Below are 16,875 nucleotides of genomic sequence, written 5' to 3' on the forward strand. Positions count from 1 at the left end.
ATTTTTCAGGAGAAACATAGCAGAACACGAATAAGGACGTATAATCAATTGATGTACTGAAAAATATTTATCATTTCCTTTATCATTATGTAGCTAAATGTAACAATATCATGATATACATTTTAGGGCATTGTGGTCCAGCCTTAATTTTAACCCAAAGTTATAGGCTTCAATTTCACATAATATTCTGAAATCTAACTACACTTTTCATTGAACACCCTAAACCGTCAGCATATGACATATGTCAAACTATTATTAATCCCTTAAAGATGCGCAAGGCAATATCTTTTATGTAAGAATTCCATAATAACCTTTCAACATATTGTAATATAAATGGTACCCCAGGGCAAGCGATTTTCTGGAAAGACAAAAGAAATCACCAGACTTTAAAAATATAGCCCTCCTCCTGCACCTCTTTGTCCTAGGCTCCTCCGACCAGAAGAGCATGGGCACGTTTGATATATAAACCTCATCATGATGCCGTTTTATAGCAGCAATTCTATTAGAATTATGCTCCTGTTTTCTTTGCAAACTTGTAGGCCTGTAAAGCCTTTTGAGAATACAGTATCCGCGAAGCGTTTCAGAGATGGAGAGAAAACGTTGCTAATACAGCCAGTGGGAACGCCCCCTCTCCGAGATGACCTGTGATTGGCCAAAGTCTCCATTCACACGCTTGATGAAGGCCGAAAACAGTCAAGGAGAGGTGCAGAAGTCTCGTTTTCTCTCAGACCACTTGAATTACAATATGCTTGAAGGGTATTTTGGATTTTCTTTTGCCCAATAATGAAAGAAAAAAAACTGCCTAACCCAGCTTTAAATTAAAACTAAAATATTCAGGGTTGTAATTTTAGTTTCTCTCTGTTGCCATGGCAGCACCACAATGTTTGATCTCGGGTTGGTCTGAATCCCGTCAGCAAACACGACATGCTGCTGACCGGCGGATTGCACGGACCTCTGAGACACACACTCACATGCACGCACACACACACACACACACACACACACACACACACACACACACACACACACACACACACACACACACACACACACACACAGGGGCTGAATCTGGCCGACTGATGCCAACTGTCAAAACCAACAGAGGAACCTTATTTCTAACATCGTTCCTCCGTTCCGCTCATTTGAAGCGCTCATCTAGTCTAACAATCATGATCATCATCATCATCATCTTCTGTTCTTGCTGGTTTGACAGAAGCCTGGTCGTTCATTTGTCACTACCTGCCCAAATCTGCTGCTGCAAAGTGTTGGCGTAACAAGTGGAATACAGTTCTTATCAACACAATACTCAGAGACAAACAGAGAAAGATGGGGAATCGAGAACAATGTAGCTAAATCAATGAACAAAAAGGTAACACAGAGAATGTTTACCCTAATGTACAAGAGCCTTGAAGTCTCAGTTCATATATTCAGGTGGGCAGGCATGCCTTCTTGTGGTTTTCCTACATGGTTATATCCTTAAAGTCTCCCTTTTCAGTTCCTGGAGTAAAGTCCAGTCCAGATAGCCCCTCCACATGTCCAGCTAGATGGCAGAGCTTTGAAAATATTGGGTAGGTGTAATGCAGATGACTAAAACTCCTTAAAATCGATCTACCACCGATTCACTCAGGTTTCACTGTGCTAAGCATCAGCTCTTACTGTTTTACACACTTTTCTGCATGCACTTCAAAACAGGGCTGTAGCACAACTCATCCATTCACACCTATCCAAAATCTCAAATGATGCAGTAGTTTCTAGCCAGGTGAGGGGCTGTGCTTTCCTCTCAAATTCATCCGAATCTTCCCATCCCTCCTAAATGTCTCTGCCCTCCGTTAGTGTCCCTCTGTCCTCATCCTTACACTTTTTGCTGCATCTCTATCTGTTGGCCCTGTCTGGTCTCACTTTGGCCCTTCCCATTCATCTCGTACATTGAGCTCTTCTGCTGCTGCCGTCGGTAACACCACACCCCAACGATAACCGCCGTGGCGATTGCACACAACGCCACGATTATTGCTGCCACCGTCGGACCTCGGCTGGAGGAGCTCGGAGGATGCGGAGGGCAGTTGTCTCCTGTACATATCGCCTCCCCTATCTCTCCCTCCATCTCGCCCCTCTCACCGGCCTCACCGGGCAGATTGTGTACGGTGTGCTCCTCCATCACTACGTCGTTGCCATCGCGCATCGGTGGAACCGGTCCGTGGCCGAGGAAGGGGTGCTCGGTGAGGTCACCCTGCCAGAAGTGTGTGGGAGCTGCCTGTTGTGTGTCCAGGGTGTCGGAGTACGAGGGAGAGTTTGAGGGCTGTGAGGGGGCAGCGTTGGGGATGAATCCAGGCCACAACTCCTCTGCTCCCCCTTGATTTAAGGCAGGCATTGTGGTGGGAGACTCGGCCACCTCTGGTAGACTGGTGTGAGGGCCCGGTCCACGAATGTCCACCTCATTAGGTCTGTCTGTAGCCCTGACAACTGCCTCCCTCTCTGTATCCTCTGGTCTTACACTTTCCCTTGTGGAGTCGCCAATTTCTGTTCCCTCTGGAACGACAGGGTAGCCGTCCAGCCAGGTGTCGTCTGTGGCGACCCCTGCGTCTGCTCCCTTCTGCGTGCCGTTCTGATGCTCATCTGCTGCTATAGAAAAGATGACATGCTGATGACCGTCATGGTCATCTTCATGGCTGTCGTGATCATCGTGTTCATGATCATCGGGATCAGTGTCACGGTCGTTGTCGTCCTCCTCGGGGTCATCATGGTCTGGATGTTCCTCAGAGCCATCAGCATGTATTCGATCGTCGTCTCCACGATCGTCGGTCACATCGTCGTGTTCTTCGTAGCTTTCATGTTCACCGTAAGCGTCTTCGTACTCCTGGCTGCGAACACGATTGCGGCCGTCTTCGTGTTCCCCCATGTCATAATGGTCATCATGATCATCATGCTCTTTGTGGCTGTCGGGTCTGTCCAGGTCCTCGTGCTGAGCTGGAATGTAATGCTTCACATGATCGTCATCTTTGTCCTGGCGACTGTCGTGGTCATCCAAATCATCACGGCGACTGTCGTGGTCATCTAGATCATCATGGCGGCTGTCGTCATGGGCATCCAGTTCTTCATGGTGGCTGTCATCGTGATCATCTTTGTCGTCTGTGTCCGAATCAACGTAGCCGCCTCGCTCGTCATCGCGGTCGTCAACATCAACTGGATGCTGGTGGTGGTCCGTTTCTTGGCTGTCGTGCTCTTTACTCTCCTCTGATTGGGCGCCTGAGGCTCTTTGTGGAGTCTGGGTGACTGGATTGGTGGAGACAGGATGTCCTTCCTCCTGGAAGGCCTCAGAGGGGAACCAGAAGAGGTGTTTTTGAGAGAGAAGAGAGACAGGTGCTTCTGTGGCTGCAACAATCTTGACCACCTCCGTCCTCTCCTGCTCCCACTTCGGATGGCCTATGAAGTCCTCAACAGCTCGGTCCTCGTCTTTTTTTCCTCCTTCTTCAGCTCCTTCAAATTGTCTACTAATCACCTCTCCTTCAACATCCTGCTCTCCATGTTGATCTTGATGCTCCTTCTCTACTTCGACACTGAAGCTTGTTTCTTGCTGTTCCTGCCTCTGTCCCTCCTCCGGGTATGCAGCTCTGAGCACCTCCTCGTACACCTCACCATGAGCCTCCTCTGGTCTCTCATTGTGACGCTCTGCCTCGACATAGGAATCGGTGAACTTGTCCTCGTAGTCCACGGGACTTTCAGTCTCATCTGCAGAAACACAACAAGGACACATTTAGTCAATCAGCTGATGGAGCGACATCAAGTGAACAGTGATTATGAAACAACTCAACTAAAAAAAGAGGCATTTGCATTCAAACAAAGCTTTTAAATTCTGACAATGTGGAAGTAATGTAAAGAAGGGCTCCCTAAACCTTTTGGATTATTACCGTATAAAGAAAAGTTATACATCAATAGGAAACTACAGTCTGTAGCCAGTTAGCTTAGCTTAGCATAAAGGCTGGAAACAGGGGTAAACAGCTACCCTATAGCACCTCAACAGCTCATTATTTTTCTAGTGCCTTTAGGAAGTTCAGTTGTCACCCTGAAGTCAATTCTCCTGGTTGCGAAATAGCCCTGCAACATTTTGGCTTTACTTCAGTTTTGGTGCGGATTATCATCTCTATTATCATAGAGTATCATCAATCTTCTAAAATAACTCTGAGCAACAGCTGAACTGTTCCTTTAAAGTAAAGCATTGTCTCATTGTGATGCTTATTTGAGGGATTTTTAGAGATAAAGGTGAAAGTATTCTGTACATCACACAAAGTAAGTCAGTAGTAAAGTAATTATAACTTTGTGCAACAGATTGTTTTCCCTCTGTTATCTCTTTCATTTTGTGATCCCTCAGATTGATCTTGGGACAGTTCAGGAACCGCTGCTGTAGCGCACAAACATGACTACGACCCTTTTACTTAGCTAGCCATGGACACAGGCCTGGTATTCTGCTTTCACATACAACCCTTCTCCCTCTGCTATGAACTGGGCAGCACTATGGCATGTCACACTGAGGTGTTAGAGCAGCACAACTGAGACTCTGTTTCCCAAAAGGCCCAGAATCAAACACCGATCACCAAACAACACCGGGAGCCAGCGCTCGACGCTCAGCCAAGACCTAGGGGGGCCCAGGTGCAGATCTTTGCAATTTTCAACAACTCTGTGCTCTATTTTTCAAGCCATTTGAGAATGACAAAAAATCATACATGTACAATGACAAAAAATTTACATAATTTGGGAAAAATATGATAGTTGGCAAGTTGGCCATCCTGTAGAGACATCCTATTTTGTATTTAATTGTTCTCCAACTATTTTTAAGTTACATAACAAACATAGGAATTTATTGTTTTATTGTTTTATACTGTTGGAGTAGAGTTCACATAATGGTTCGGCAACAAGTCCAAGTTAATGTGGTCTTCATTACTCTCAATTGAATAGCAGGCCAATAGGTATTAAAATAGCCTAAAACATTCAGGGCACAGTAAAAACACATTGTAAAAAAAGTGAGGAGGTTGACATCAGAGTGGTCTCCTGTCTGTCTCGGTCAAAGCTCAAAGCTTTGAAGAGGATGAACAGAAAGGGTGTTTTCTCTTTCTGCCTCTTTCCCTTTCTGTCCCACTATCAAACATTAAGTTAGTTTCAAGACCTTCTTACCTTTGACACATATCTCCACTAGTCCATACCACTCTCCACAGCTGTCGCACAGCAGGCTGAAGGCACTATGTCCATTGGGCATTGCATGACCTGGCACACAGGTGTACAGCAGCTCATCTCCCATCTCATACCCAGGGTGCCCCTGCAGGCGGGCGTTAGGAAAGGATGGAGGGTCGCCGCACGGCACATCTGTCCACAACAAACACAGACATGCATGTGATCTTAAAAATAATACAACATACAAAGTGGAATATAAACATTTTGAGTTGGGAAACAAACTATTAGACAGAGATGATGCAATCCCTATCGAGTACTGCACAGTGAAATGAACCATGTCTCATAATTATTATCCAGCTTTACAGCATCACTATCCCATTTGTAAACAGAAAGAGATTAGAATGACTCAAGGGACCGGAAGCAATGGGCTTTGTGGAAAATGTGGATGTTAATTTGACACACAAGACCACTAACAATGCTACTGGGATGAGATAAAGGCTATGTATTGTATTGTCTTGACTCTGGTCTAATTTTCTATGGTAATTATACAGAGGCAACACAGCTTGTTTTACAAATAATAACATATTGATTGACAAAAAAAATGCCATTCAATTTATTTATGTTTTAAGCTATGTTTTTTACTCGTTTTTAAACATTTAAAAAATAAATTCAACTCCTTTGTTATTGTTTATAAAATATTCAAAATCCGTTGGGGTTTTCTTCTTCAAAATGTAGGTTTAGAATTTTAAAAATGGTAGTAGGGCTGATCTCATGTAGTCAACTTTTGGAGAGTTGCTAAAGCTCTCCCACCACCGATCATTGAAGGCCTCTAACAATTTACTCTTTTCTGAAAAGGCAACTAGAAAAAAAGCTCACCAATTACTATTTTTCCTGCGCCAGCTCAAAGGTTTGGGATGTAAAGAGTAGAGGTCCTGCAGTTCAGCGATATAAAGTGTTCTCACCTTTTCTATATCTGTGTGGCAACTCCACAGCTCAGAGGAAGCAGCTGGACAGAATAGTTTGCTTTGCCTAAAATAATCCTCAACTGTAAACTCATCCCCGTCTCTGTCATCTATGGGACCATCATTCTGGGCAAAAGTCTAAGAATACTACAGCCAATGTGAAAATTAATGTAGCTCTCCCTTAGGAAAAAAGACTCATGACAATCAAAGCTAATAAAAACTAATTTCCTTAAGGCTCCTCTCGTATGTGTGAATGTGATGTGTTAATGTGAAACTTAGAAATGGATAACACAAACACACACAATGTTGCAGGATGGAGAGAGATAGAGGAAAATAGAGGATGTAAGGAATGCAGAAAAACACATTCACACCTTCATAAATATCTCAGGAAAGACACATACACACTCACACAAATACACACACTCTGTACACACAAAGTAAGTACTTAAGTATATACAGATTTATAAATGATGAGTGTATATATCTGTGTGTACTGTGTGTTTACTGACCTTTGTCTTTGACACAGAAGGCGTCCAGGTGTGCAGCGTCCTCTGTGGCGTTTTCTGTCCTCACATCCACTGCTTTCAGTGCACTGCCCACGACATCACACACCGTGGTCCTAGAAATCAAAAGATCAATAATCAATAGACAGATACTTTATACGTCTACTTCACTATGTATCAGAGGAAAATATGGTAATGTTTACCCCACATCCAAAACAAGAGTAGCACAACTTTGTTTGTTTTTTCTTCTTTCCTCTCTAATTAATCACTTCCTGACCCTTAAGGTGTATTGGGAACCACAGGAGTAAATTGCCGAACAGTATGTAAAACAGTTCAAACTAGCATTACCTCGAGCAGCTACAACACTGCTTACATTACATTTATTTATTATTTAATAATAAATAAATAATATATCAGTCACAGGGGACATTTTTCTGCAGATTGATTTTTGATAGTTTAAGTATATTTTGTTGATAATACTTAATAAGTATTATAGTAGTATATATATAAATCCTATATTTATATTAAGTGCAAGTACATAAGTCTTATGTACTTGCATGTGAGATTTCTGCTGAATAAAGCTGCAGCTCTGGTTTATATACGTACACAGAAAATATGACGACACACACGGACAGATACATACGGTACGTGCTACTTTCTCAGTCCCTGCCTGATTTGTTGCTTCTTCAAACATTATTACAGTGTGACATCAGAGTCCAGAAACTTACATCATGGCTCAAACTGCTGCACAATCAGCAGTTGCAGCCTGCGGCACAATGTTATCACACTGTGGCACATTACGAATAGATGTTCCCATGCAGAAGCCTTACGTTACAGCCAACTTGATATAGAACAAGCATAATATTAGGGACTTCATTTAAAACGCTTTCCACAGAGACCAAAAGAATAACGCCTACAAGCTGCGGCAAAAGAATGCTGAGTAAACAGGCTATTTTTGTTGCCACTTTAAGGTTTATAGCATCACTAGCCCATTTGTCATCTAAAAGCACCAGATAAGACTGACTCAAACTTCCCAGACCAATCAAATCATGTTCCCATAGCAGCTCCCGACACCAATCAACCTCATTTGGAAAGAAAATTCGAAGCACAGTTCAGAAACATAATTAAAAGTCAGACATATTACACTTTTCATATAATATTGCACGGTAATAACATTAATCAAGCTTCATCAAATGGAAAAGGTGCGTGTGGGTGTGTGTGTGTGTGTGTATGGGAATGTGCATGTGTGTGTGAGTGTGTGTGTACTTGTGTAACTGAGTTAATCAAAGCATCAGTAATTGGAAAGAATTTGACTGGCAGTGCAGTGAGAATGTGAGAAGTGGTGTGAGTCATACTGCATGCTTGTGCCATGCTAACTTCAGCTTATAAGGACACAAGTCTGAGAGAGAAACGGGCAGCAGAGCAGAAATCGACAGGAAAACACAAAAATAACAAAGACTGTTTTCATATTCAACTCTAGCGTCTGCAGGCATCTATGTGTGTATGTGTGTGTGTGTGTGTGTGTGTGTGTGTGTGTGTGTGTGTGTGTGTGTGTGTGTGCGTGCGTGCGTGCGTGCGTGCATGTGAAAGAAAGAAAGAAAGATCAACCTCTATCAGAGACACTTCACCTGACCAAAGAACCATTTATCAAAACCCTCACCTTGAGTGACATAACTATTACTGGGAAAACCCAAAGATATGTGTTTGTATGAGTTTGCTGGCATTATTGTGTTTGGTTGCCGTGACAGCAGATCTATGATTGACAGGTAAGAGGAAGACGCTAAGGTGGGAGCGTCAACCTGAAAAACACTTGTTATGCAATAGACCTAAAAAATTATGTCAAGGACTACAGGTTAACTGGCACTTACACCAGAGCGTTACCTCATGAAAAAAAACATATTTAAGGAGCAGAAGAAACCTTCTGAACAAAAATGTGTTCAGCACCCTTCTCTTCGGATATGAAAGCCTTTAAAAAAAGACTTAAAATTCTCTGATGTGTTCTGCTCACTTTCGAGTGCTGGGGTGCGGCCATAAGATTGAGGCAGAGCAAGAGAAGAGGCCATGGGTCGTAGGGATGAACTCAGCTTGGACACACAGAGCCTTAGATGGGTGATACTCTGTGAAACATGGTAAGCAGGTGTGAAAGCTGATGTCCACTGGCCAACACGTAGAGAGCAGGGAGCGTAAGGAACGAAAAAAAATGTGTCAGCTTTTCCTCTGACCAGACAGACATTCGTCATTCTACCAGCAGACGCCATTTTGAAGAAGGTTCAGTTTCATAACACTGATGATTCCTCCTTTATTTATTTATATTTCATATGTTCATTTTCCAAGTCATTACATTATAAACCATTTATTAAACATATATACACTTCCAATACCTTATTTAGCTCATTCAACACACTTAATGCACTAATGGAAGTACTGTAAGAGCCATTTAGTCTATCTGGTAACATTACAGAGAGTTGTAATTATTCAGTCATGCTCTTCCTTGAACCACGCTTGTGCTAGCCATGCATGAGTTAGCCAAGCTAGAGGTGTGGCCCGAGGGATATGTAGTCTGTCGGTCGGTCTGTCTGCTGGTTTGGCGGTTGGTGCACAACTTCAGTACAGACCGAAATATCTCAACAACTATTGATTGCTATGAAACTGAACTGTAACAACTCTGATCATCAGGTAAACATTTCCTTTTGACAAAGAAGTAACTAAATATGTGACTGTTTTCAGTTTGAAAGAGTTTGGTTTGGGAATGGGGTAGGGGGAATAGAGAAAAAAATTGTTGAAGTATTACTTAAAGGGATTTGGTGGCATAGCGGCATCCCAATTGTGTGCCAGCATGTAAGAGAACAATGGTGGCCGACGCAAAAACGTGAAAAATTTAAAACGTGATTGGCCTGAACTAAAGCAGATGATATACTAAAGAAAGCCTTCTTATTAATATTCAATCACTGCCAATACATCCTGCTAAATGCAACACACTCTTCATTTAATCCTCTTTCAATATGCTTATATTGCAAAAACATTCACTCATCTTTGAAGAATTTAAGGCAGTATTTTAACTCAACACACCACCCATGTAATGTTGTACAGCATGAACCTTACAGCCATACTGAAACCACAAAAACCATGTACTTTTCATGTATCCTCTGTCATTAACACCAACGAACAGCATGCAAACTGTCAGTCACCTCACAATAAACTAACAGTGCATCTTCTCCCTCCAGGCCCAGATCAGCCCTGTTTCTTTGTCTGCATGTGAATCTGTCTGTCTCTGGGTGCTGAGAGCTGTGTGTCATGTTACCGTGGGGATGAGAGGTGTAAATGGAGGCAGTTGTCGACATGACACCCCAGCTCAGAATTCCCTCCTCCTCCAGGAGGGAACAGAGGAGTCTTTCTCCCTCTCTTCCTCTCTCTTTTTCTCTTTCCCCCCTGAAATGTGTCACTCTCTTCTTCTATATTCCCATCCTCTCTATAACTGCCGCTGTTGCCTTTACTTCCTTTCTCTTTCATCCGTTCCTGCAAGCGCTGTCACACTCACAGAAGCGCACACACCAAAATGACCTTTGACCTCTCTAGAAATCTAAAGACGCCCAACGTGTTCCTTAAAGCGACAAAGACCGTGAATACATATTTTCTTACCCCACTGTGCCTCCAGAGAGCCACCCACGGGTGCATGGGGAGAAGAAACACTCCACCACAGCATGATGGAGCTCCTCTGCTGAAGCCAGGCGGGCTTGTTGAGAGGCACAAGCCCCCTCAGCGTCTCTGAAGCCCTGCAGGCCCGAGGAGTTTCTTAGGTCCAACACGAACACTCGACCTGAGAGGAGAGAGAGAGAGCAGGGAGTAAGAGGAGCACCTTTGGAACTTCCTATTTCCTTCTTCTTATTAACCTCTTATCATAAAATTACAGGCTCCAATACATTTCACAATAGATATCATGAGATATATATGTTGGTAGCTGTGAAAAGGTTGGTAAATTAATCTAATTATTTTGTATAAAGGATCACTCTACTTAACAGCAGCATTACACTTGCATGTCAGTGCATTCGAGCAGATCTCAGCAGAGAAGATTGATCGCATAGAGCAGGGGTGGCCCGTGGGATAATTGTTAAAATTGCAGAAGAAAAAAAAAAACTACCTGAGTTTTTGGTCTTTATGTTTCTAGTTTATTGTAGAAATACCTTAAAATAGGGTTGAAAATCCAAAAACTTCACCAATGATTTAAACATAGAGAAATATTGTCATTATGTATACGTTATTATGCTATGATTTACTTGTCCGGCCCACTTGAGATCAAAATGGGCAGCATGTGGCCCCTTAACTAAAATGAGTTTGATACCCCTGGCATAGAGTATTGGCAACAGGAGTGACTCTGATTTGTCTGGACTCTGATTTGAGCTTTGAAGTTCATAAATCTAAATAAATGCACATTTTAATAAACTGAAGACCAACTTATTCAGGCATTGAGTTAATGTTGGAGCCTATGTTGTTATCTTTTGACTACTTTAATTTCTCTTTTTGTATTCTTTTTATCAATTTATTGAGCACCTTTTTATCATCATGTGTTGGTGTTCAGAATCACGAAAGCAAATGTTTAACTTCTGAACTGCTAAGATTTCTAAATATTTGGAAAATATGCAGTGCTTTATTTGACGCAAATTGCTTTTTGTTATTGCGGTAAAATGTTAAATTTAGAAGAAAAATATAGGTGATGAAAATGCGCAAAGCAAGGGTTTAATGCGTTAGCGCGCGCTTCCCCCCGTCTGCAGCGGTTAGTGCATCAAGAAACCCCTAACTTTCCTGAAGGAAACTAATTAAATATTCCAATAAAATAGTGTGGGCTAATTGCCTTTGGGACTAAATTGTGAGTTCATGATGTGGTCTGTGGTTTGTTGTCCCATTTTCATTGGAGGCGATCTTTTATAATTTACTTCAAGTACAAACGCTTAAAATACGAACTTACCGTCTGCATTCACAACAGAGGTCACCACAAGACAAGCCAGGCATCCAAAGAGCAATGCGGTTTTGTTACAAAAATCCAGCATCTTTTGGCAAAACCTCACTTTTGTTTGTTGGAAAGCGTGTCCGAAAACTTCCAACCGACTTGTGTATTCACAATCTTGCAGGTCAGAGTGTCAGAGGAGAGCAGGAAGGTACGCGTGTTGACAAGTGAGGATGATACCGGAAAGAAAACGGTAAGAGCGGCTCAGCAGCGAGGCGCAGTTTATCTCCCCCAAATAGTCGCCCTCGCAAGCAGATGGAGCATCTGTGTGAAAACTCGCGTGTCCCCGTTAGTAAATACGTCACAGCTCAAAATCTTGAGGGTGGGCAAAGGCGGTCATATAGAGACTGCCGGACTGCTCCTTTAGAGAGAGAGAGAGAGAGAGAGAGAGAGAGAGAGAGAGAGAGAGAGAGAGAGAGAGGAGGGGAGGAGATGTGGCATCATGGATAAAAGCCTCTGCTAAATGTTATACATGTGAGGAAGTGTGTATTTGTGTTGTAGAGTAGTATACTGACACTACGTTGCTATTTAAAGACAATTTAACATCCACCGGGCTAATAAGGGACCTCAGGTTCAGTACACACATGTAGAGCTGATCCTTTGAGCATAACATCTTAATTAAGGTGAATTGTTCCCTTGCTAGGCCCAATTTCTCTCTATTGGGTGTTGTGTGTTAATGTGTGTGTATTCCATTTGGTGAGGGTGATAAAGACCAAAGCCCATAGCTTTTTTTGGAGCAATCAGACATTGTTACGGCGAATCTGCAGGTGAAGATAACCAACCCACGCATACCGATACAGGATCATCCGAACCACTGAACCTATAAAGCAACATTATAAACGATAAGTAGTTACAATAAAAGTTATCATGCTTTTTGAAATAAATAAATGCATTTCCCATTTGCACATGCATACATACACATCTCATGCAAGATAAGAGTGATATTTTGAAGCTGAAAGTCCATTGTTTGATGAAGCAATGCCATCACAATGCCCATTTAATAGCTGCTCTGTAGCTTTCAGATATTTTCCCTCAGCAGGTGGACGTTATCTAGTTATCATGGAACTGTAGATGATCAAACGTAGCATTTCTGAACCGCTCCAAACCTTTTTTTTTTACTTTTAAGTCTATGAAGTGAAAAAACTATTGAGATTTGATCATTCATTTCATGACATTTGGGCATCATCTATCTGCTGAAGAAAATGTTACTGAAGTAAAAATAAGTACTCATTGCATAAACATGGTACCTGTAAGTGTGTAGTGTTATAAATCATGTCAGCAGGTTATTATTTCTGATGCAATAATGTGCAAACAGCATGTTATCGTTATTGTCAGTGTTGCAACTAATAACAGATACATCTGATGGTTATTTATCTTGATTAACTGATTTATTGTTTGGTTTTTAAAATGTCAGGAACTAGTAAGAGCTATCTATCATAATTAGCCACAAAAAAAGTAAAAAGCAACAGAGGAGGAGGAGAGAAGAGAACATTAAGAGGAAATGACTTGTCTCCTGCTACCTGCGGAAAAAGGGATGCGACTTGGAAGGAGAGAAGACTGACAACAATATATGTGTGAATACAGAAAAACAATTGAAATTACATTATTTTTTAAACAGCCATATAAAAATTCCTTAAGGGGTGACACTTTAGTTGAGGATTCACATGTACTCATCTCTCTCTATTACTTTCTTTCACATCCCACCTTTTCCATGTTCATAATTGCCCCATTGGAGTCACCCACGCCGACGCTGCATCGTGGCTTTAAATAACCCGCTGGTGTTTTTCCATTTCAGCCCCTCTTTCTGTGTTTCTGTGTCACCCTGCCCTCACACACCTCTAATACTTTCACCTCCTGTACAGAGGGTTTGCATGAGGGAGTTTAAGGTGGGCTGGGATCCTGACTCACACTACTGGGGGCTATTTCTGGAGAGGTGGCAGTCAAAGAGGGGTGATGGCATGGAGGAGAGAGACAGTGATTCACACTTTCAACGTCTCGGAGAGGCTGGTGAGAATTATGTTTGCTGCAGGTGTCCTTCACACAGATGCGTAATCTCACAGGATTTCCAGTGCACACACCCATCAGACAATCTGTTCTATGGAAGTAAACACGCACGCGCACACGCACACACACACACACACACACACGCACACACACACACACACACACACACACACACACACACACACCACAGGATGTCTCTGAGTATGTGTGAGACCAGTGACTTCCCATGTGAGACATGTCCTGTCAGAATGAGGTGTAGTGCAGGTGTGTGACTGACAAGAGGAAATCATTGGTCATATTGGTGAAGCCCGGGGACAGAGGAGCGTATGTCTTTGTCTCCATGGCAACAGCCTCCATGAGAAGGGGGGGGGGGGCTGGAAAAACAGGAACAGCTTCAAAAGCCAAGAGTTGAAGCTGCATGCAGGTAAAATTTGGTTTTGAGAAAAATGATTTATATGTGTCCTTTGAAAAACATGTTTCTCCAAAATCTCAACTTTTCATGAGCTAAGGAAAAGCTTTTAGCTTTTGGACAATGCACTTTTGAATCAAACCAATGGGGTTTTAGACGATTTGTTTTTGGTTGAAGAATTTCCAATTGTATGGGAACACATAATCCTTCAGTATAATGGTTTTCTGTGGACAGTGTCAATACATGTGTACACGTGTCTGAACCTGCAAATACATGTTTTAATCACAATATACAATTATGTTTTGTTTAGCACTTTAAAGAACACATGGGGTACAGAGTAAATAACACTAAACTCACAGTGAACGCAACAAATTGTAATCAAACAGCAATAAAATGAACAAAACACTAAAACATGTTCATCATATAAATCATATGGACACAAAATAATATTGGCAATAAATGACAAGAAGTCTTTAATTAGACACAGAAGTTAATAGCATTAAAATCCCTGTATCATCAGCTGAGGGCAGCATCTGTGTTTCACAGATGTCCTTGCTCAACATCAGTGGAGACACTGCGATCATCAGCACACATTCAACACGGAGCTGCCAGCCACAGCAGAGTCAGGATGAGAAGGGCACGGAGCTATTCAAAGAGCTGAGTTAATGAATTTGACTTTTGATGAGAGATGTTAATTACCATGCAATGCGGTGAGACTAGGTGGCACTAGGATTGAAAATGTGTTGCGTGCCGATGAAAGATTACATTTTAGCACAAGTGTCATAAAATGTACGTGTTCATGCCAACATGCACGCACAAAGTGTGTCCTCTGTCTGAGTCATCTCTGTTCTATATTTATGTTAAAGAATCAACCTGTGTATGTTTACATTTTCAGACATATTTCTGGGATATTTAGTTTTTCTGATATTGTTCACTAAAATTAAAGAAATAACGTGCCATCAAAAACTCTTTCCCGGGTAAAATAAGGGACTGTTGCATTTCAAGACCTTTTTTCGTTTAATTCATAGTCCAAATAAATGCCAGAAACAAGTTTGTTATTTATGTTCAGATATTATTTTTGTAGCATCTTAATAATAACAAACCTTTCTAAATATCATGTCGGACCTTTATCAGTGGTTGCAGGGCTAAAATGAAACCAGCACACCTGAATATGATTTAGTGAATTGTCTCATTATAGTTACACCTGTGTTACAGTGTTGACAAAAAGAAAGGTTTTGAAGGTAGGAGCATCCTATTTCACCAGGTGTAGCTGTAGCTGCATCAACCTGCACCCACACAGGTGTTTTCACTTTGCCTAATTAGACCTCTTGTCAGGATCTGTATGAGTGTGACTGACATCTGGCTCACCTGTTAGAGAGGGACAATTACACTGTTTTCTTACAGGCCTTGTGCTACTAATAACATTAACAATGGCTCTTTTCACGCGTCCAGTAGTCAGTGACAACATGACAGTTAGGAAGCATGCACAATACCAGGACCCTGAAACTGAAGGCAGTGGTGGAGAGTATGTGCATCTACTCAAGTACTGTGCTCTAAGAGGAGTTAAATAGTTTATTAATCTTAAGAAGTAGGAGTTTTCTCAACCCATATAAGAACACTCTATCATTCAGTTTATCAGAAAACTCTAATTCAAAATCCCTGAAATTAGAGATACCTGGATAGAAAAGATATTACAAATTTGAATCTGGAACTAAAGCTGTCAGATAAATGTTGTTAAGTTAAAAGTACGATCTTATATATATATATATACACGTAGAAGTATAAAATTAAAGGAAATGAAAATACTCAAGTAAGGCACAGGTATGTTCCATCCTTTTATCTCAGAATGATGCCTTATCACAACATGTATAAGCGATACAGTTCAGAATGGATAATATTGCATAAGATCGCCCTCTAGCGGTGGCTGTTGAGAACATCTGTGAAGATATTTCATTCTGGATGTGTAACTCAAACTCTGGTATGTCTGCAGCCCTCTCTGCAAAACCTGCAGGTTACAGAGGTGGGAAAAATATTTAGATCATTTATTTGAGTAAAAGTAGCACTTCAACAAAGTAAAACATCCTGTGTTCAACATCGAAGAAGCGTGTTATCAGCAAAAATGCAATTTTAAATCAAAATGTAAAGTCGTTGTGTGCAGCTCGGATCCTTTTAGTGTTATACACACGTGTATAATAAAATAAGTTATTGTGCATTATTGTTGTGTTGGATACGCTGGAGGTAATTTTAACTACAATTTTATTAAAACAAGTGAATCAAAGTCAGTGCATTGAAAACATTTCAGCCTGGACAGACATAGCTATATATGAGCATCTTCAGAAACATGTTCTCCTAAAAAGTATTTTTTCTAAACTAATACAATAAATCTGCCATTTTAGTATGGATATTTCCTATGTTTACTTACCCAACTTGCACTATTATTTAGATTCAAGGTGATTTTAGTTCAAAACAGAACTTAGTTCAAAACAGAACAGAAGTGTGAAATTAGTTTTTTAACTCAAAATGTCTTTTTAACTTTGAGTGTGTTTTCTTCTTTTTTGAAGATTAAAGGTCCTGACACATAACATAGATAAGTTTAGCTACACTACAACAAACTACAATACAAATGCTACTCACATGTTGATCAGGGATCATAATCCCATATGTTCATGTTTTATATGTTACATAATCTAATATATAATCTAATGCACAACACTTTTGAAAGGGGCCATTTATCATAATGATCAACTACCATTTAAAATGCAGGAATTTAACTTTTATTTTTTACATTGATGTACTTCACTGAAGAATTTCCTTTTCAAACACTGTTGATAC

General features: G+C 41.2%; 1 protein-coding gene across 1 annotated transcript; it reads right to left on the reverse strand.

The window, feature by feature from the left end:
- Nucleotides 1-1,852: 1,852 nt before the first annotated feature.
- susd5 (sushi domain containing 5) lies at nucleotides 1,853-11,673 on the reverse strand (the record flags this gene model as incomplete). The annotated part of the gene is made up of 5 exons (XM_079231664.1): nucleotides 1,853-3,726; nucleotides 5,167-5,355; nucleotides 6,635-6,744; nucleotides 10,268-10,445; nucleotides 11,592-11,673. The coding sequence occupies 5 exons, from the start codon at nucleotides 11,671-11,673 to the stop codon at nucleotides 1,853-1,855; spliced, it is 2,433 nt and encodes an 810-aa protein (XP_079087790.1).
- Between the last annotated feature and the right edge of the window lie 5,202 nt (nucleotides 11,674-16,875).

Source organism: Taurulus bubalis (genome assembly GCF_910589615.1).
Source record: "Taurulus bubalis genome assembly, chromosome: 16".
NCBI classification, from domain to species: Eukaryota; Metazoa; Chordata; class Actinopteri; order Perciformes; family Cottidae; genus Taurulus; species Taurulus bubalis.